This window comes from Giraffa tippelskirchi, chromosome 5 (assembly GCF_054371585.1).
Source record: "Giraffa tippelskirchi isolate mGirTip1 chromosome 5, T2T-mGirTip1v1.2.pri, whole genome shotgun sequence".
Classification (NCBI taxonomy): Eukaryota; Metazoa; Chordata; class Mammalia; order Artiodactyla; family Giraffidae; genus Giraffa; species Giraffa tippelskirchi.
The window spans coordinates 102,412,881-102,434,553 of NC_137279.1; the positions used below are offsets into that span (position 1 = coordinate 102,412,881).

Consider the following 21,673-nt stretch of genomic DNA (forward strand, 5'->3'; position numbering starts at 1 on the left):
TGAAATGCCTGGCACAGTATTAGTCAGTGAACTGTACCTGTTATATACTTCTGTTAGCATGGCAAAATTCATCCCTGACCTCAAGGCAGTTACGTTTTGTGAGATTTTTTGGTTTCATCATATTTAAAATGAAGAAATTTGACACATTTCTATTTCCCCCACAGAATGTCAGGCCCCACAGCAACCAGAAAATAGATTTCCTTAAAGCCTTTGCTGAATCTCACACACCAAGTATCATTAAGCACTGTAGTTTGAGGATTGTGTGGGGGTGTGGGGAAGATACGCTTTCATAAGTAGCTGTTCCTGTTTTGTATCTTTTATCTTAACATGAACAGATGCTCAGTGGCTTGTTGTCACACCCATTTGACCCTCCACCCAGGTAGGACCAAGAGCTAAACTGAAGAGATGGATGCTACAGGGGTTCCCCAAGTCTCAGACTCACAAGACCCGGGTAGGAAGAGATGCTGAGGAAGTGAGGAGTTGGTTCAGGCCATCACTACCTGAGGGCCTGCCTGTCTCTCTTTCCTCAAGCTCAGCGTCTGTGTCACTGAACACAATGCTTATGTTCACTGGGGATCATCATGATCCCTGACCTATGACCTTGAACTTAAGCATGCTCTGTTTTCGGAATACAACCACAGGTCAATGGCACGAGGAAAACTCAAAGGGATGGATCAAACAGTGTGCCACAAACACTGCTCTGGAAACCTGGCCTGTTCAATATGTGGCTGAACTGAATGGACACAGAACGAGAGCACAAGGCTGTCAAATCTTTCCTGAACAGAGAGGCAGCCCGTGTATTCAGTGGCTCAGTGGGAAAGAATCAGCCTGCAATGCAAGAGACACAGGAGATGCGGGTTTGATCCCTGGATCAGGAAGATCCTCTGGAAGAGGGCATGGCAGCCCATTCCGGTATTCTTGCCTGGAGAATCCCCATAGACAGAGGAGCCTGACGGGCTACAGTCCTGGGATCGCAAAGAGTCAGACAAGAATGACGTGACTGAGCACAAGCACACCATGTTTTCAAGGAGATACACATAAACTCTTTTAGTCATTTTGACAGCTTGGAAAGAGCGCTTGTGAGGCTACAATGAAATACATTGGTGAAAGTATGAAATGTAGTGTTTAGTAACATTTTAAAGAAAGAATCAAATAGAACAACCCAGACCCAGAGGAAGAATTTAGAAGGTAGGGATGTCAACCTTACGTTTATTCTGAAACCAACATGCTGCCCAGTAAAGAGAAGAAATTGACATAACAACAGGATGCAGCAAAAGCATACTGAGTTGGGAGAGAAAATATTTTTAAAAATTATTTCTTCACTTAGTATTGTAGTCTGATTTGTATCCTACAGTTTTTAGGACACAGACTAAACTGGAAAAGACGCAGAGAAGAAGTTCATGACAGTCTACAAGTTTGACGTCCTTCACCTGGGGACAAGCCTTAAGATCTGTTTAAAGAGACGATGAGGTGATATGGTTTTTCCAGTAGTCATGTGTGCATGTGACAGTTGGACTATAAAGAAAGCGAGTGCCAAAGAATTGATGGTTTTGAACTGTGGTGTTGGAGAAGACTCTTGAGAGTCCCTTGGACTTCAAGGAGATCCAACCAGTCCATCCTAAAGGAAATCAGTCCTGAATATTCACTGGAAGGACTGATGCTGAAGCTGAAACTCCAATACTTTGGCCACCTGCTGGAAAGAACTGACTCATTTGAAAAGACCCTGATGCTGGGAAAGATTGAAGGCGGGAGGAGGAGGGGACGACAGAGCATGAGATGGTTGGATGTCATCGCCGACCCAGTGGACGTGAGTTTGAGTGAACTCCAGGAGTTGGTGATGGACAGGGAGGACTGGTGTGCTACAGTCCATGGGGTTGCAAAGAGTCAGACATGACTGAGCGACTGAAATGAACTGAACTGAGGTGACTTTATGACAGCCCAACAGATATGAAGACCTGCTGGCAAAGTATTTCTCCCATGAATATTTTTGTGCACAGAAGAATGAACAGTGGGAACTCAGCTTAGACAGTTTTTGGATAAGATAGGTCAGTGGTATCGGTACGTGTGTAGACAACCTAAGAGTGGCTGCTGAGGGCTTGGGTGCTGTCAGTGGTGGTGTTACAAACGGTCATGGCCTAGGCACCTGGAAGGCAGGGGCCGCCAAGATTCCGTGAACCCCTCCCCCTACCAGTTCTGTTATGGCAACTCCGGATGGTTACCTAGCACGCTGGGTACCCCCCCCCCTTCACTCCTGTCTGGGTCTCAGCCCCGCACAGGACCTTTGGCTCTGAGCTCTGGCATCTTCATCTTCTTTTTGCGGTTGAGAACCCTCTAGTTGTTCTCAACAGTAAGTTAGGAATTCCAGTTTTTGTCATCCCTCAGTGCTGATTAAGCCTATGTGATCTTATTTGTCTTTAACCCCCCCATATATTGGGTGTCTCCTTCCCACCTTGGCTTCTACCCGTTCTACCACATGTCACCATGGCAGTATGTGTTCCCCCTTTATCTGATGTGAGGGCAGAACGTACCCTCACGGAAGTCAACCAGGAGCTTCGGTTGCAGCTGGCAAAGTGCAAGCAGGACTTCAGAGACCTCACAGAGAAATTCCTCGTATCCGAAGCTACTGCTTACTCCCTGGCCAACCAGCTGCAGAAATACAGTAAGTCCTCGGGGTCATGGTCACCAAAGCAATGAATGATCACGGCCTTCCCTCTAAGAAAGTATAAGTCTCCAGGATTGGTCTCCTTTTCCCTTTGTCATTTTGAATTCCATTCTGACCACAATCCAGGAAAGGTAGGAGTGGCTCTTTTGCCTTCAGTTCCCTGAGGCTGGGAAAACTGAGGCACAAGGAGTGGAGGCACTTTCCCAAGTTTGCAGTGATGTCTAGGGTGAGATTGGAGTGAAAATACCAGACAGTGATTCCTGGTGCAGGCACAGGAGTGCCTGTGTGTCTCAGAAGCAAACTAAGCTGTGTTGACTGGAATCTTTTCTGTTCCGTATCTGACCCTGCATGCCTCTTGGCTAAACCCCTGCAACTAATGATCTCCATCCGTTCAAGGTTCCCTGATGCTCCACTGGCAACGCCCTGGGCTAGGTACACTGGGGTAAGGTGTGGTTAGACATTGTGAGAAGAGGGGGGATATGATTTAAAGGAGATTAAGGATGAGTCGGCTTCTCATTGAAACCATGGTCTGTGTGATGCCGTCAAGACAGAGACTCCCTGGTGAGAAGGAAGCCATGCTTTCTGAGTGTACAAGTTCTCCTTCTGAGTCCAAGAAAGCCATGTGACCCTCTGGCAAGAATGAAGGTGTTTCTGGTGAAATCAGACAATCTGCACTTTCCCCTCTCTCCCCACTTGAGCTGGTGCAACTTTGGTGATGCAGGTTGACCAGGAGTCCGGGGGACCCTGAGTGTGTGCTATAAGCTGTGTGACCAACATGAGGATGATGGTAAGTGGGGGGAGATCACCAGCCACAGTAAAAACCCAGGCAGAGTGTGAGGAGGCCCTCTGCACCCACAGTCAGCCTGGCAATGGGAATCATTTTTGCCTGTTCAGTAAGAGGGGCCTGGAGTAAGGAAAAGAAGTCATGTCCAGGGTACATGCACAACAAGGGGATGAGAGGAATCTTGACAACTTGTGTCTGTGTCACTTTACTACAATCATTTTCAATGAAGCAATGAGGGAGTTAATGAAAAATGATTGACACAGAGACAAGAAAGAAGGAAAGCCTACTATTTAAGAAAGTGAAATGATGAGCTTTGGGCAAAGGACAAACTCAGTATTATTTATACCGCTCCTTATGATAGTCACAAAATTCTAAGAAAGAAATTGTGAGGCTGGTGAAGAAGAGATGTCTCACCAGGACCCTGGTGTGGAGGTCACCACAGCACAGTGTGAAAGACATGGACTCTGGGCCAGGTTTCCTGGGCTCACATCCCTGTTGGGAACCTTTCTGTGTCTCTGGTTCCTCCTCTGTGTGTGTGGTGTTGTAATAGTAACTAGGGTTTTCGTTGTAGTGCATACTGAGTAAATCTGACAAAGCCCTGACAATAGTGCCTACTCAGTGTAAATACACGTAGTTCATAGTTCTACTGTTCCTAATAACACAGACTTTCTCAGTGTTTGGGCATATCTCTTTCACGTCCTTATGATTTCATGTATTCTATTTCACACAAGTATGTCCAGGTGAGTTTTACACCTTGAGACACGTGTTCATTATTGAAATCCCAGCAGAAGGGAACCATCAGTCCTATAGTCCTAGGAGCCTTCCCAACCACACAGGGATCGCCAGCCCAGGCCCCTGCTCAGTGTCTCACCTCAGAGGCTGCAGGTCTTGGTTCAGTGGCCCAGGATTCAGGGTCATTCTCAGGGGATGTGAATTCTGACTTTGTCAAATGGCAGTTCATCTTGTCTAGTTACTTTCTGTGTCTTGGAGCTTCTCTTTCTTCAGCTCTAAAATGGGGAGTCACCTCGGTTCAGATGCTAAGGAATCAGATGTGGCAATCTCTCCATAGAGACTGGAAAAAGAGTTACCTCCACCACTAAGGTGGTCTGTCCTCCTCCCTTGAAGACAGTGACCACAGCAGCAAGGCCAGCTTTCCCTGAGGCTGTGTCTCTCTTTCCTCAGAGTGTGGAGCATATAACGACATTGTTGAATCCGTGCTGGGGGAGAAGCTGCCATTTGAGGTGCCGAGGCCGGCAGAGAAGCCAACACTTGATGAAAGGCTGAGGTAAGGAGGGCAGGAATGTTCATGGCAGGCACAGGGCACAGTCTTATCAAATAGGTGGAGAATACCAGTTGGTGAATTATGGACTCCAGTTGTTATTCAGGAAGGAATTTACTTTGCTTTTCAATCAACTATTGCCTTGAATCTCATCATGAAATTCACTACATTCAAGTGAACCAGTGGCACTTGGCTCATTCACAGCGTTGTGCCATCGGTACCCTATTTGCCTTTAAACCACACCCCCCTCCTGCCTGACTCCATCCTGGAATGCTTTCTTCACCCTGTCATGCTTCTGTTCTTTCCAACTCACCCCGGATATACTTGTCCACACTCTATATCTGGCTGTGTGTCATTCACTGGACAGTACTTTGTGTTGCCAGATTAAAAATACAGAAACTACTTTGTGTATTTTTTAATGCAAATGGGCATGGCCGAGTGAGGAACTGGAGAGACATCGTCGTGATGCAGATTTAGGAAGACATTGATGCATGCATGTGCACTCAGTAGTGACTCTTTATGACCCATGGACTGTAGCCCACCAGGCTCCTCTGTCCATGAAGTTTCCAGGCAAGAATATTGGAGTGGATTGCCATTTCCTTCTCCAGGGAATGTTCCTGACTTAGGGATCAAACCTGCACCTCTTGTGTTTCCTGAATTGTCAGTCAGGTTCTTTAGCAGCTGAGCCACCAGGGAAGACAGTAGGATATCTTTACAGAAGGACAAGATGAATGGAATGTCACGGAATCTTACAGGAGTACTTTCTGATAGAGAAGAAACCTTTGTTTACCTTCTTTCTCTTTGACATAGGCCAGTCATCAGATATGGAGTAGGAAATGGCAACCCACTCCAGTATTCTTGCCAGGATAATGCAATGGGCAGAGGAGACTGGTACACTATAGGGGTCGCAAGAGTCGGACACGACTGAGTGCCTGAGCCAGTCGTCAGATATGTGCCAGAATTCGGTTTAAAGGTCTCCTTGGGGTTGTTCTCACAGAAATCCCTAAGTGTCTTTCATCTAACTTTTTGCCTTTTACAACTGTGTCTTCTGTTCCACCTAGGACTTGTGAGATCCTAATTCGAAGTCAGGCACGAGAGCTGACCCAGTTACGGCAGACACTACAGGATGGGAAAGATGACTCTGTCCTGCTCAGGCAGCACCTCAAGGACCTCCTCACCCACAATGACCTGGACAAGCACCAGGGGCAGGGCTTCCGAGAGAGCCTGTCTGAGGGATACCGCCTGGCAGAGCGCCTTGCCTGCAAGCTCAGCCCAGGTGAGGGGGCCACAGACCCTGAGAGCACTGATCCTTTCCTAGGTCCCCAGTTGATGAGATGAACAGCTCCAGTACGAATGTTGATCAGCTTTCCTGGTTCGTGTCCTCTTTGGGGCTTTGTAGGAGCAGGATTGTCTAAGTAAGAGGACAATGGAGAAATGCACAGGGTGGAGGTCATTATATCCCACTTGTCGGCTTCCTCCCTGATGGACCATGGCCACTGAGGCAGGAGGAAACATCCAGCCAGCATTAAAGCACAAAAAGATGGAGGTGACAGGAGACAGCTTGTTAGAGTGAATAGAGCCCTAGAGGAAGCTTGGAAGTTCCCAGGTTCCAGGCTGAGTGCTGTGTTTATCAATATGTGAGAACGATTGCTTTTCCTTATGTTAGTAACTCTTCTCATCTGTAAACTGGGTGAAATAATCTATTGCTAGTAGCTATAGTGATGAAATTTGGGAATATTTACAAATACACTGCAGAAAAAAGAAAGCCCTTCACTTTGTGGTGTTGGATAAGGTACGTGATGGAGTTGGTCTTGGTGTTGGGCAGATGGAGCACTTTCCATAGAGAGGCTTTCCCAGATAATACACAAAAGCCACCTTGAAGAGCCAGGATGTTGCCAGATGGAGGGCTGTGGGACATGGTTGTTCTCCTTAGAGAAAGGAGGGCATCTTGTGAGACCTGAGAAGGTCTATAGACGCTGTGTCTTTGGCAGAATTTGTGTCAGGATGGATGATACATTTGTAGAAGTGGAGATGGAAGGTGGACAATGTGAGGTGATACCAGGAAGAAAAGACCATTTAAATGATTGCCCAATTTCAAGCAGAAGGTGTCCTGAGGATGATCTACCAGTTTAGAAACACACTGCCTGTTGGATCAGAAGTCCATGCTTGGGCAGTTGTTTAAAGACAATGCATTAAAACTTCCATACAGTACTAATTCGTACATAGATATTTATGACTCTGTGACCATATGAGTCCCTGTGTTTGTGATGGGGGAAGTGACTAGAAGCTGACTGGATATTTCTGATTTTGTTTGCAGAAATTTGTGAAGACGAAGAGGCTGAACAAGCACAAGAAACACTAACCCCCAGGTAACAATTAACTATCAGTCCAGTTCAGCCACTCAGTCATGTCCGACTCTTTGTGATCTCATGGACTGAGCACACCAGGCCTCCCTGTCCATCACCAACTCCTCGAGTTTACTCAAATTCATGTCCATTGAGTTGGTGATACCATCCAACCCTCTCACCCTCTGTCATCCCCTTCTCTTTCTGCCTTCAATCTTTCCCAGCATCAAGGTCTATTCAAATGAGTCAGATCTTTGCATCATGTGGCCAAAATATTGGCGTTTCAGCTTCAAAATCAGTCCTCCCAATGAATATTCAGGACTGATTTCCTTTGGGATGGACTGGTTGGATCTCCTTGCCGGCCAAGGGACTCTCAAGCGTCTTCTGCACCACCACCGTTCAGCAGCATCAATTCTTCGGCACTCAGCTCTCTTTATAATCCAACTCTCACATCCATACATGACTACTGGAAAAACCATAGCTCGAGTAGATGGACCTTTGTTGGCAAAGTCATGTCTCTGCTTTTTAATATGCTATCTAGGTTGGTCATAACTTTTCTTCCAAGGAGTAAGCGCCTTTTAATTTCATGGCTGCAGTCACCATCTGCACTGATTTTAGAGCCCCAAATCTAAGTCTGCCCCTGGTGCCACTGTCTCCCCATCTATTTGCCATGAAGTGATGGGACCATACGCCTTCGTCTTAGCTTTCTGAATGTTGAGTTTTAGCCAACTTACTCACTCTCCTCTTTCACTTTCATCAAGAGGCACTTCAGTTCTTCTTCACTTTCTGCCATAAGGGTGGTGTCTTCTGCATATCTGAGGTTATTGATATTTCTCCTGGCAATCTTCATTCCAGCTTGTGCTTCAACCAGCCCAGCATTTCTCATGACGTATTCTGCATATAAGTTAAATAAGCAGGGTGACAATATACAGCCTTGATGTACTCCTTTTCCTGTTTGGAACCAGTCCGTTGTTCCATGTCCAGTTCTAACTGTTGCTTCCTGACCTGCACACAGATTTCTGAAGAGGCCTGTCAGGTGGTCTGGTATTCCCATCTCTTTCAAAATTTTCCACAGTTTGTGGTGAGGCACACAGTCAAAGACTTTGGCATAGTTAATAAAGCATAGGTAGATATTTTCCTGGCACTCTCTGCTTTTTCGATGATCCAACAAACTTTGGCAATTTGGTTTCTGGTTCCTCTGCCTTTTCTAAAACCAGCTTGAACATCTAGAAGTTCACGGTTCATGTATTCTTGCAGCCTGACTACGAGAATTTTGAGCATTACTTTACTAGCGTGTGAGATGAGTGCGATTGTGCAGTAGTTTGAGCATTCTTTGGCATTGCCTTTCTTTGGGATTGGAATCAGACCTGACCTTTTCCGGTCCTGTGGCCACTGCTGAGTTTTCCAAATTTGCTGGCATATTGAGTGCAGCACTTTGACAGCATTATCTTTTAGAATTTGAAATAGCTCACCTGGAATTCCATCACCTCCACCAGCTTTGTTTGTAGTGATGCTTCCTGAGGCCCACTTGACGTCACATTCCAGGATGTCTGGCTCTAGGTGAGTGATCACACCATCTTGGTTATCTGGATCATGAAAATTTTTTTGTATAATTCTTCCGTGTATTATTGCCACCTCTTCTTAATATCTTCTGCTCTGTGAGGTCAATACAATTTCTGCCCTTTATTGAGCCCATCTTTGCATGAAAGATTCCCTTGCTACCTCTCATTTTCTTGAAGAGATCTCTGGCCTTTGCCATTCTATTGTTTTCCTCTCTTTCTTTGCACTGTTCATTGAGAAAAGTGTTCTTATCACCCCTTGCTATTCTCGGGAACTCTGCATTCAAATGGGAATATCTTTCCTGTTCTCTTTTGCTTTTTGATTCTCTTCTTTTCACAGCTATTTGTAATGCCTCCTCAGACAGCCATTTGGGTTTTTTACATTTCTTTTTCTTGGGGATGGTCTTGATCCCTGTCTCCTGTACAATGTCGCAAACCTCTGTCCATAGTTCATCAGGCACTCTATCAGATCTAGTCCCTTAAACCTCTTTCTCACTTCCACTGTATAATCATAAGGGAGTTGATTTAGGTCATATCTGAATGGTCTAATGGTTTTCCCTACTTGCTTCAATTTAAGTCTGAATTTGGCAATAAGGAGTTCATGATCTGAGCCACAGTCAGCTCCCGATCTTCTTTTTGCTGACTCTATAGAACTTCTCCACCTTTGGCTACAAAGAATATCAGTTCAGTTCAGTTCAGTTGCTCAGTAGTGTCCGACTCTTTGGGACCCCATGAACCGCAGCACGCCAGGCTTCCCTGTCCATCACCAACTCCCAGAGTCTGATTTTGGTGTTGCCCATCTGGTGATGTCCATGTGTAGAGTGTTCTCTTGCGTTGTTGGAAGAGGGTGTTGCTATAACCAGTGTGTTCCCTTGGCAAAACTCGATTAGCCTTTGCCCTGCTTCATTCTGTACTCCAAGGCTAAATTTGCCTGTTAACTGCACGTGTTTCTTGACTTCCTACTTTTGCATTCCCATCCCCTGTAATGGAAAGAACATCTTTTATGGGTATTAGTTCTAGAAGGTCTTGTAGGTCTTCATAGAACCTTTCAATTTCAGCTTCTTCAGCATTACTGGTCGGGGCATAGACTTGGATAACAGTGATATTTAATGATTTGCCTTGGATAGGAACAGAGATCATTCTGTCGTTTTTGAGATTGCATCCAAGTACTAGCTTTTGGACTCTTTTGTTAACTATGATGGCTACTCCACTTCTTCTAAGGGATTCGTGCCCACAGTAGTACATATAATAGTCATCTGAGTTAAATTCACCCATTCTAGTCCATTTTAGGACGCTGATTCCTAAAATGTTGGCGTTCACTCTTGGCATCTCCTGTTTGACCACTTCCAATTTGCCTTGAAACACGGACCTAACATTCCAGGTTCCTATGCAATATTCTTCTTACAGCATCAGACCTTGCTTCCCATCACCAGTCACATCCACAACTGGGTGTTGTTTTTGCATTGACTCCATCTCTTCATTCTTTCGGAACTTATTTCTCCACTGATCTCCAGGAGCATATAGGGCACCTACCCACCTGGGGAATTCATCTTCCAGTGTCCTATCTTTTTGCCTTTTCATAGTGTTCATGGGGTTCTCAAGGCAAAAATACTGAAGTGGTTTACCATTCCCTTCTCCAGTGGAGCGCATTTTGTCAGAACTCTCCACCCTGACCCTACACGGCATGGCTCATAGTTTCATTGAGTTAGACAAGACTGTAGTCCATGTGGTTAGATTGGTTAGTTTTCTGTGATTGTGGTTTTCAGTCTTTCTATCAGGAGCTGGTAACGTGTAGGGAAAATGTGGACAGGGTCACAAAAGAACAATAAGTACCTCAAGAGAGTCACATGCCAGATGTAAGTATAAGCACAACTGCAGCTGGGATTCATTTACTTCGCTCCACCCACATGGAAATGTCCCTGTAACTTGGTTGTCTGCTGTCTCTGTGCTACGTGTATGTATGACCCAAGGTGAATGCAGCACCCTTAGGATTTCCTTTCCACACAGAGAGTATCTGTTCTCTTCTAAAGGAAGGCCAAGTGAGATAAATATCTATTTCTACACAGGTGTTTTAGAGCCTTGCAAGGAAGGTAACTAGCAACAGAATTAGTAGAGAAGCAATTAGAAAAATGAAACCGCAGGACAACTGTGCAAAACAAAATTGGTTTTCCTTGACAATAGTAAGTGAAAGCGGCCTTGCAGGCCTTTGTGTTCCTAAAGAGAAGGTAGAACATCTCCGAGAGTCTATCAGGCTTTAATATCTGTATTCGGTTCACTGTGCATGCTCAGTTGCTCAGTTGTCTCTGAATGTTTGTGACCCCACGGCCTGGAGCATGCCAGGCTCCTCTGTCCATTGCTTTTTCCCATGGAGAAGACTGGAGTGGGTTGCCATTTCCTTCTCCAAGGGATATTCCTGGCCCAGGGTTCGAAGCCGCATCTCTGCATTGGCAGGCCTCTTTACCACTGAGCCACCGGGGAAGCCCTTATTCACTTGACTGCTGCTGCTGCTGCTAAGTCGCTTCAGTCGTGCCCGACTCTGTGCGACCCCATAGACGGCAGGCCACCAGGCTCCGCCGTTCCTGGGATTCTCCAGGCAAGAACACTGGAGTGGGTTGCCATTTCCTTCTCCAGTGCATGAAAGGGAAAAGTGAAAGTGAAGTCGCTCAGTCGTGTCCGACTCTTAGCGACCCCATAGACTGTAGCCAACCAGGCCCCTCCGTCCATGAGATTTTCCAGGCAAGGAAGGGTACTGGAGTGGGGTGCCATTGCCTTCTCCGATTCACTTGACTACTTCACCTTATATTCAACATGGATTAGGACCCGGGGGAAGCACTTGGTGCGAAGTTCGTTTGTGCTTCCTGTTCCTGAAAGTCCCATCCTGGGATGGTTGAATCTCCTTCCTCATCAGAGGTTTGTGGCCGGAATGTAGGGTACCTGCTTGTCTCCCTCTGCCATCCCCAGACTGACACACTCCACTTCATATGAGAGAGGACAGCTCCTTCTGTCTGTAAGGGGCCTGCTCTTTTACTCTCTGTGACCACTCCCCATGCCTCCTGTCAAAAGCAGCCAGAATGGCTTGGGGTCAGATCTTCTCCATTTAATTTTCTCTCATTCCTTTCCCATCTGGCACAGCATGGAGCTGCAGGAGGCTGAAAAGAAGGAAGTGCCTGAAGAATCCGAGGATGAATGTGCCTTGATGCCTTCAATTTTCCAAGGAAGTTCTGACAGCCCCCAGCCTCGCAGTGATGATACATTGAAATTTAATGAACTGGAAGTAGACCTTGGTCCAGATGGAGCCGCTGGTTGCTCTCATGCTAAAGAAGATGAAATTCCAAGCAATATCTCAGGTAGCCCCCATATTATTTCTCCTCACAAGCCGAGTAGACCAAGGAAGGTCATCTCTAAGGACAGGTTGTATAGACACATCTTAGCTGAAACCAGGGAAACGGGACTATTATGGAACACAGACATCTGGTGGGTCAGGGAGCTCTCATTCATTTTTTGGCTCCGGGCTTGTCTCTGTCACCCTGACCCCAGTATCAGGCATTTGACACAAAGCGCTTGTGACAACTCTCAACCACCTCAGCTGGAAATCCACAGGAGGTGTCTGTCAGAACTCGTTTGGAGCCAGTGTGTTGTTCCCCGCAATGAGTTAAAATTTTGTCAATGTTCGTGGCCTCTCCAGAAGTGATGACAGACTTGCCTCTTTATAAGGAGAGGTGATTTCCATCATGTGTTTTACTGCGCTCAGCCCCAGTCTCCCTTTTCTCGATGTTGGCAGGTCTTAGCTAAGATGGTATCTGACCCCAAGACAGACACAACTGTCCCATTGCCTTGCTTGGATGTTTCCATGAAGTAAGGCTGGGCTCTGGCAGTTCCTCCAGCTTCAAATGGTCATGGTTTCTGTGTAGCACCAAAGATTCTTTTTGATTTGAAGGTTAATAGATTTCACTGGGCTTCCCTGGTGGCTCAGATGGTAAAGAATCTGCCCGCAATGCAGGAGACCCAGGTTCAATCCCTGTATCATGAAGATCCTCTGGACAAGAGAATGGCACCCACTCTAGTATTCTTGGGTGGAGAATTCAATGGACAGAGAGGAGCCTGGTGGGCTATAGTCCATGCGGTCACAAAGAGACCGCCACTACTGAGCGGCTAACGCTTTCACAATTCACCCATCACTCTAGTCTCAAGTATAAATTCCTCTAAACCATCAACAACCACATAGTCTGATGGGACCAAGCAGCACTATAGAAATAATTCTAGAAAATAACTCAGCTCATTTTCTAGCATCTCTGTGGAAAATACATTTTTAAGTGCTTCTACAGACTCAGAACGAAGGCTGTTGGGAGAGATACCAGATCAAGCAGCAAATTTTCTCGATGGGTCTGGAAGCAGTCCAGTCTAATTCTCATACGACTTAAGTGTCCTAGAATATCTTTGCTAAAGAATTATGTTCTTGCAATTAGAATATTAAGGTCCCCGTTGTATATGTGTTTCCTGAGTAGATATGTGTGAGATCTGATTTGCTTCTCATGACCTGCTGTCTCTGAATTTCCTACTAGACAATGAAAACGATCACAAGCAAGTGAGTGGACAAGAGCTCTCATTTCCCAGGTAATTTGAAGATCTGTGGGCTGTGAATGTCAGTGGTGACAGCAGGAGACCTCAGATCCAGAGAAAAATAGAAAGTACTCTATGTAACTCTTTCATCTATTCATGCAGCAGCAAGTATCTCTTTAGTAGTGTTGTCTATTTATGTTTCACAAGTTTGTGCGTTTCAGTTTTTCAATCCTTCAAGTTTAGTAATGTACAGTGAGTTGTCCCAGGTGAAATAACTAAACCTGGGAGTTCCTGTATTCGTGTGTTTTCTCCTGAGTGGTTAAAGTAGGGTGAGAGACTATGGGTCTTACACTGGTTTGGCATCAGCATGTTGGTAAATATTTGATTTCAAGGGAGGAAAATCGAACGATATTCATATTACAACAAAATATTGAAAAAAATAGTTCTTGAAGGCAGAATATCTAGTCTATACCTCCTTTTTCTCCAACTCTGAAAAACTGATCTTGAAGCTATATTTGTGCCAAGAAATATTTTAAAATTGAATGGAATAGAGTCCAAACTCAAACACATCTTTAACTTCTTAAAAGCTGTGTTCACTTGGACACAGGATATCCAGATCAATACAATCTGTGCAGAAAAGTCTGAACCACTGTCCCTGCCTTCTGTGTGTGCTGGGGGTGGTGACGTTAGCATGTAGGGAAAATTCCATCTCCTCCTTCAACCGCTGGTTGTGTGCCCAGTGCCCAGAGAACCTGCTGTCTCTCTCCTACCCCATGGCACCCACACTCCACTCCACATCAGGAGGAGTTACTTCCCTCCTTAAGGGGACTGCCCTTTTGCTTTCTGTGAGCAAACTCAATGCCTGTCATGAAAACCAGCCAGATAGCTTGGGGTCGAATCCTCTTAATTTTCTGTCATCCCTTCTCCCCCTGACACAGCGTGAACTTGCTGGATGTTGAAAAGCAGGTGGTGTTCCAGCAATCCCAAGATGAATGTGTTTCAGTACCTTCCACTCTCCAGGAAGGTTCTGCCTGCAACCAGCCTTCCAGTGATGGAAAATTTGCATTTGATGAAGAGAATGTGGAGTCTGCCATGGATGGAGCCTGTGGTTGCTCTCATGCTGAAGAGGATGAAATTTCGACTGGTCTCCCAGGTAGTCTTCGATATATCTGTTAGTCTACTCTGGGAGAATGATCCCGTTTGATAGACCCTATGCTTCCATACTGAAGCCTGATTTGAACCAGACTCTATAGTTGCATTTAAAATGAGACATTCTATGAATGAACTTTTCTAAGTTCCCTGTCATGGTTGTCCCTGGGGTAAACCACTCTACCCAAGGTGGTCCAGCCAGACTCACCTGAACCTTAGCAATTGTGGCACAGGAGGTACAAAGGCTTCCTAATTTTGAATGAACCTCTTATCTCACAGGAAATGCTTTAATTGTCATTTCTGGGTAATGTCCCTGCGTTCCTACACCTGTCCAAGGCTTTTTGCAGTCTTGTTTATTTCTTTGGAGATGTCACGACTTTCGTTCACGTCTATCAACCCATAGCCTCTCTCTTTTCCTTGGACTTATCTTGTTCGAAGTTTCTGATAGCAGAAGGTAATGCGCACTGTCAGTTTTTGGTATGTTTCTCTGAGGTAACGGAAAAGGCAATGGGAACCCACTCCAGTACTCTTGCCTGGAAAATCCCATGGATGGAGTAGCCTGGTAGGCTCCATGGGGTCGCGAAGTCCATGGGGACACGACTGTGCGACTTCTCTTTCACTTTTCACTTTCATGCATTGAGAAGGAAATGGCAACCCCCTCCAGTGTCTTGCCTGGAGAATCCCAGCGACGGGGGATCCTGGTGGTCTGCCGTCTATGAGGTCGCACAGACGGACACGACTGAAGCGACTTAGCAGCAGCAGCAGCAGCTCTGAGGGAAGACAGGGCCCTGGAACTTCCCAACCTGATGAATGGCCTCTGTTTGCAGCTTTGAGATTCATTTGACTTGATGGTGTGTGGATTCCACTCCCATTTAATCTCAGTGTGAAATCACTTATCCCATTAATAAACAACATTTCAGATGAAAAAAGCCTGAGTATTATAGCAGGCTGAGGATATAATTAAGTTGTTCCCCAGGAACTGTGGGGAAAAGGATATATTTAGCTGTTTGCACAGACTCGGGATCAGGATACTCTGCCGATGACATATCATATCAAGGAAATTTGTCCAATGGCTCAAGAAGGAAACCCAGTGCCTTCTTCTGAGGCTCATTCTAGGGCCTCCTGGATTATTTCTGTCTCAATAGCCTGTTACCACATGCTGAGGATAGGCACAGGATTGGGCGTTTTGGAAAGGCATTTGCCTGACATAACTCTTCTGTTAATTTCTTTGCAGAAAACCAGAATGGTCACGATGACCTGAAAGGAGCAGCGGTTGTGGCCCCGAGGTAATTTTGAATATCTGTGGGCTCCTGTACAGTGATAACCTCTGCAGACCTCTGATCCGGGGAAAGACAGAAAGTGCTGAATGTATTGTGTCGTCAGTTTTGCCCACCACTATTATTCTTTTTCATAATGTTCTCTGCTTTCACTGTGGTACTTATATTGTTTCCAATTTCTTATTTACTGGTCAAGTTTCAAACCCAAGTCAGTCGACCCAGGTGAACTAAGTCAGAGTGATTTTTTTGCACTCAATTTTTATATCAGGTGTGGTTTCTAGAGTGAGATGCATATCTGCTATATGTTTGGTGTTAGCATGCTGGCATGTGTGTCATAGTAATGTCAATGCCATGTAAGTGGAAGTGTGAAAGCCACTACTCCGTGTCCCTGTATGTGAGGCGTGACTGTACCATCACAGAGAAATCTGTCTGTTCATCAGCCTGTTATTTGGTCAGACCACTGAGCACCTACTGCTTTTTCTCTCTTCTGCCCCTGTAAAACCACGCTGTGTCTCACACACAAAACAGAGTTTTCTCCCTGTCATGGATCAGACCCTTGGCTTCACCACTCAAACATTCCATCAAAACCAGATAGGACTGTACAGTTTCTGATAAGTCTTGGCTTAGTCTTTTGCCGTCCCTCCCCACCAGGTTCAACAGACAGCTGCCACAGATGATAGAGAATGGAGTCCCACAGGACTCTCTAGATGAACACTACCTGACTTACTCAGTTCTTCCTGACCTGTCAGACTCCTTCTGGCCTTATCGGAGCAATGCCATCTTCTCACCTGAGGACGTGGATGTGTCTTATGCTCGGGATGTAACCAGTGAGTATTTTCTTGTGATAGAACTCCACCTATATGCCCAGGTAGACTCTGTACGCTTCGTACTCCCCACCTCTGGGGTGCTGAGGTTTGTCATCCCTGTTGGAAGCGCTGTAGACAGTGATTTGGATGAGACTCTGTGGTAGAGTTTTAAGTACAGACATCAGGTGGGTCAGGGAGCTCTCATTCATTTCTTGGCTCCGGGCTTGTCTCTGTCACCCTGACCCCAGTATCAGGCATTTGACACAAAGCACTTGTGACAACTCTCAACCACCTCAGCTGGAAATCCACAGGAGGTGTCTGTCAGAACTCGTTTGGAGCCAGTGTGTTGTTCCCCGCAATGAGTTAAATTTTTGTCAATGTTCGTGGCCTCTCCAGAAGTGATGACAGACTTGCCTCTTTATAAGGAGAGGTGATTTCCATCATGTGTTTTACTGCGCTCAGCCCCAGTCTCCCTTTTCTCGATGTTGGCAGGTCTTAGCTAAGATGGTATCTGACCCGAAGACAGACACAACTGTCCCATTGCCTTGCTTGGATGTTTCCATGAAGTAAGGCTGGGCTCTGGCAGTTCCTCCAGCTTCAAATGGTCATGGTTTCTGTGTAGCACCAAAGATTCTTTTTGATTTGAAGGTTAATAGATTTCACTGGGCTTCCCTGGTGGCTCAGATGGTAAAGAATCTGCCCGCAATGCAGGAGACCCAGGTTCAATCCCTGTATCATGAAGATCCTCTGGACAAGAGAATGGCACCCACTCTAGTATTCTTGGGTGGAGAATTCAATGGACAGAGAGGAGCCTGGTGGGCTATAGTCCATGCGGTCACAAAGAGACCGCCACTACTGAGCGGCTAACGCTTTCACAATTCATCCATCACTCTAGTCTCAAGTATGAATTCCTCTAAACCATCGACAACCACATAGTCTGATGGGACCAAGCAGCACTATATAAATAATTCTAGAAAATAACTCAGCTCATTTTCTAGCATCTCTGTGGAAAATACATTTTTAAGTGCTTCTACAGACTCAGAACGAAGGCTGTTGGGAGAGATACCAGATCAATCAGCAAATTTCCTCGATGGGTGTGGAAGCAGTCCAGTCTAATTCTCATACGACTTAAGTGTCCTAGAATATCTTTGCTAAAGAATTATGTTCTTGCAATTAGAATATTAAGGTCCCTGTTGTATATGTGTTTCCTGAGTAGATATGTGTGAGATCTGATTTGCTTCTCATGACCTGCTGTCTCTGAATTTCCTACTAGACAATGAAAACGATCACAAGCAAGTGAGTGGACAAGAGCTCTCATTTCCCAGGTAATTTGAAAATCTGTGGGCTGTGAATGTCAGTGGTGACAGCAGGAGACCTCAGATCCAGAGAAAAATAGAAAGTACTCTATGTAACTCTTTCATCTATTCATGCAGCAGCAAGTATCTCTTTAGTAGTGTTGTCTATTTATGTTTCACAAGTTTGTGCGTTTCAGTTTTTCAATCCTTCAAGTTTAGTAATGTACAGTGAGTTGTCCCAGGTGAAATAACTAAACCTGGGAGTTCCTGTATTCGTGTGTTTTCTCCTGAGTGGTTAAAGTAGGGTGAGAGACTATGGGTCTTACACTGGTTTGGCATCAGCATGTTGGTAAATATTTGATTTCAAGGGAGGAAAATCGAACGATATTCATATTACAACAAAATATTGAAAAAAATAGTTCTTGAAGGCAGAATATCTAGTGTATACCTCCTTTTTCTCCAACTCTGAAAAACTGATCTTGAAGCTATATTTGTGCCAAGAAATATTTTAAAATTGAATGGAATAGAGTCCAAACTCAAACACATCTTTAACTTCTTAAAAGCTGTGTTCACTTGGACACAGGATATCCAGATCAATACAATCTGTGCAGAAAAGTCTGAACCACTGTCCCTGCCTTCTGTGTGTGCTGGGGGTGGTGACGTTAGCATGTAGGGAAAATTCCATCTCCTCCTTCAACCGCTGGTTGTGTGCCCAGTGCCCAGAGAACCTGCTGTCTCTCTCCTACCCCATGGCACCCACACTCCACTCCACATCAGGAGGAGTTACTTCCCTCCTTAAGGGGACTGCCCTTTTGCTTTCTGTGAGCAAACTCAATGCCTGTCATGAAAACCAGCCAGATAGCTTGGGGTCGAATCCTCTTAATTTTCTGTCATCCCTTCTCCCCCTGACACAGCGTGAACTTGCTGGATGTTGAAAAGCAGGTGGTGTTCCAGCAATCCCAAGATGAATGTGTTTCAGTACCTTCCACTCTCCAGGAAGGTTCTGCCTGCAACCAGCCTTCCAGTGATGGAAAATTTGCATTTGATGAAGAGAATGTGGAGTCTGCCATGGATGGAGCCTGTGGTTGCTCTCATGCTGAAGAGGATGAAATTTCGACTGGTCTCCCAGGTAGTCTTCGATATATCTGTTAGTCTACTCTGGGAGAATGATCCCGTTTGATAGACCCTATGCTTCCATACTGAAGCCTGATTTGAACCAGACTCTATAGTTGCATTTAAAATGAGACATTCTATGAATGAACTTTTCTAAGTTCCCTGTCATGGTTGTCCCTGGGGTAAACCACTCTACCCAAGGTGGTCCAGCCAGACTCACCTGAACCTTAGCAATTGTGGCACAGGAGGTACAAAGGCTTCCTAATTTTGAATGAACCTCTTATCTCACAGGAAATGCTTTAATTGTCATTTCTGGGTAATGTCCCTGCGTTCCTACACCTGTCCAAGGCTTTTTGCAGTCTTGTTTATTTCTTTGGAGATGTCACGACTTTCGTTCACGTCTATCAACCCATAGCCTCTCTCTTTTCCTTGGACTTATCTTGTTCGAAGTTTCTGATAGCAGAAGGTAATGCGCACTGTCAGTTTTTGGTATGTTTCTCTGAGGTAACGGAAAAGGCAATGGGAACCCACTCCAGTACTCTTGCCTGGAAAATCCCATGGATGGAGTAGCCTGGTAGGCTCCATGGGGTCGCGAAGTCCATGGGGACACGACTGTGCGACTTCACTTTCACTTTTCACTTTCATGCATTGAGAAGGAAATGGCAACCCCCTCCAGTGTCTTGCCTGGAGAATCCCAGCGACGGGGGATCCTGGTGGTCTGCCGTCTATGAGGTCGCACAGACGGACATGACTGAAGCGACTTAGCAGCAGCAGCAGCAGCTCTGAGGGAAGACAGGGCCCTGGAACTTCCCAACCTGATGAATGGCCTCTGTTTGCAGCTTTGAGATTCATTTGACTTGATGGTGTGTGGATTCCACTCCCATTTAATCTCAGTGTGAAATCACTTATCCCATTAATAAACAACATTTCAGATGAAAAAAGCCTGAGTATTATAGCAGGCTGAGGATATAATTAAGTTGTTCCCCAGGAACTGTGGGGAAAAGGATATATTTAGCTGTTTGCACAGACTCGGGATCAGGATACTCTGCCGATGACATATCATATCAAGGAAATTTGTCCAATGGCTCAAGAAGGAAACCCAGTGCCTTCTTCTCAGGCTCATTCTAGGGCCTCCTGGATTATTTCTGTCTCAATAGCCTGTTACCACATTCTGAAGATAGGCACAGGATTGGGCGTTTTGGAAAGGCATTTGCCTGACATAACTCTTCTGTTAATTTCTTTGCAGAAAACCAGAAGGGTCACGATGACCTGAAAGGAGCAGCGGTTGTGGCCCCGAGGTAATTTTGAATATCTGTGGGCTCCTGTACAGTGATAACCTCTGCAGACCTCTGATCCGGGGAAAGACAGAAAGTGCTGAATGTATTGTGTCGTCAGTTTTGCCCCCCACTATTATTCTTTTTCATAATGTTCTCTGCTTTCACTGTGGTACTTATTTTGTTTCCAATTTCTTATTTACTGGTCAAGTTTCAAACCCAAGTCAGTCGACCCAGGTGAACTAAGTCAGAGTGATTTTTTTGCACTCAATTTTTATATCAGGTGTGGTTTCTAGAGTGAGATGCATATCTGCTATATGTTTGGTGTTAGCATGCTGGCATGTGTGTCATAGTAATGTCAATGCCATGTAAGTGGAAGTGTGAAAGCCACTACTCCGTGTCCCTGTATGTGAGGCGTGACTGTACCATCACAGAGAAATCTGTCTGTTCATCAGCCTGTTATTTGGTCAGACCACTGAGCACCTACTGCTTTTTCTCTCTTCTGCCGCTGTAAAACCACGCTGTGTCTCACACACAAAACAGAGTTTTCTCCCTGTCATGGATCAGACCCTTGGCTTCACCACTCAAACATTCCATCAAAACCAGATAGGACTGTACAGTTTCTGATAAGTCTTGGCTTAGTCTTTTGCCGTCCCTCCCCACCAGGTTCAACAGACAGCTGCCACAGATGATAGAGAATGGAGTCCCACAGGACTCTCTAGATGAACACTACCTGACTTACTCAGTTCTTCCTGACCTGTCAGACTCCTTCTGGCCTTATCGGAGCAATGCCATCTTCTCACCTGAGGACGTGGATGTGTCTTATGCTCGGGATGTAACCAGTGAGTATTTTCTTGTGATAGAACTCCACCTATATGCCCAGGTAGACTCTGTACGCTTCGTACTCCCCACCTCTGGGGTGCTGAGGTTTGTCATCCCTGTTGGAAGCGCTGTAGACAGTGATTTGGATGAGACTCTGTGGTAGAGTTTTAAGTACAGACATCAGGTGGGTCAGGGAGCTCTCATTCATTTTTTGGCTCCGGGCTTGTCTCTGTCACCCTGACCCCAGTATCAGGCATTTGACACAAAGCACTTGTGACAACTCTCAACCACCTCAGCTGGAAATCCACAGGAGGTGTCTGTCAGAACTCGTTTGGAGCCAGTGTGTTGTTCCCCGCAATGAGTTAAATTTTTGTCAATGTTCGTGGCCTCTCCAGAAGTGATGACAGACTTGCCTCTTTATAAGGAGAGGTGATTTCCATCATGTGTTTTACTGCGCTCAGCCCCAGTCTCCCTTTTCTCGATGTTGGCAGGTCTTAGCTAAGATGGTATCTGACCCCAAGACAGACACAACTGTCCCATTGCCTTGCTTGGATGTTTCCATGAAGTAAGGCTGGGCTCTGGCAGTTCCTCCAGCTTGAAATGGTCATGGTTTCTGTGTAGCACCAAAGATTCTTTTTGATTTGAAGGTTAATAGATTTCACTGGGCTTCCCTGGTGGCTCAGATGGTAAAGAATCTGCCCGCAATGCAGGAGACCCAGGTTCAATCCCTGTATCATGAAGATCCTCT

At 45.6% G+C, this 21,673-nt stretch overlaps 2 protein-coding genes and 1 long non-coding RNA gene across 3 annotated transcripts in view; 2 read left to right on the plus strand and 1 right to left on the minus strand.

Annotated features, from left to right (window-relative positions):
* Positions 1-21,673, minus strand: part of LOC145504771 (uncharacterized) — a 375,749-nt gene that overhangs the window by 306,765 nt on the left and 47,311 nt on the right. The gene's annotated exons all lie outside the window — the stretch shown is intronic.
* The window catches only part of LOC145504750 (NBPF family member NBPF10-like), a 190,939-nt gene that overhangs the window by 125,529 nt on the left and 43,737 nt on the right, over positions 1-21,673 (plus strand). The window contains exons 61-68 of the mRNA XM_081486057.1: positions 13,192-13,243; positions 14,128-14,342; positions 15,573-15,624; positions 16,267-16,442; positions 17,695-17,746; positions 18,631-18,845; positions 20,076-20,127; positions 20,770-20,945. Coding sequence (XP_081342183.1) covers positions 13,192-13,243; positions 14,128-14,342; positions 15,573-15,624; positions 16,267-16,442; positions 17,695-17,746; positions 18,631-18,845; positions 20,076-20,127; positions 20,770-20,945 — 990 coding nt within the window. The remainder of the gene's footprint in view (positions 1-13,191; positions 13,244-14,127; positions 14,343-15,572; positions 15,625-16,266; positions 16,443-17,694; positions 17,747-18,630; positions 18,846-20,075; positions 20,128-20,769; positions 20,946-21,673) is intronic.
* NBPF8 (NBPF member 8) lies at positions 1,069-7,169 on the plus strand. The gene is made up of 4 exons (XM_081486086.1): positions 1,069-2,659; positions 4,629-4,731; positions 5,787-6,001; positions 7,043-7,169. The coding sequence occupies exons 1-4, from the start codon at positions 2,482-2,484 to the stop codon at positions 7,096-7,098; spliced, it is 552 nt and encodes a 183-aa protein (XP_081342212.1). The 5' UTR covers positions 1,069-2,481; the 3' UTR covers positions 7,099-7,169.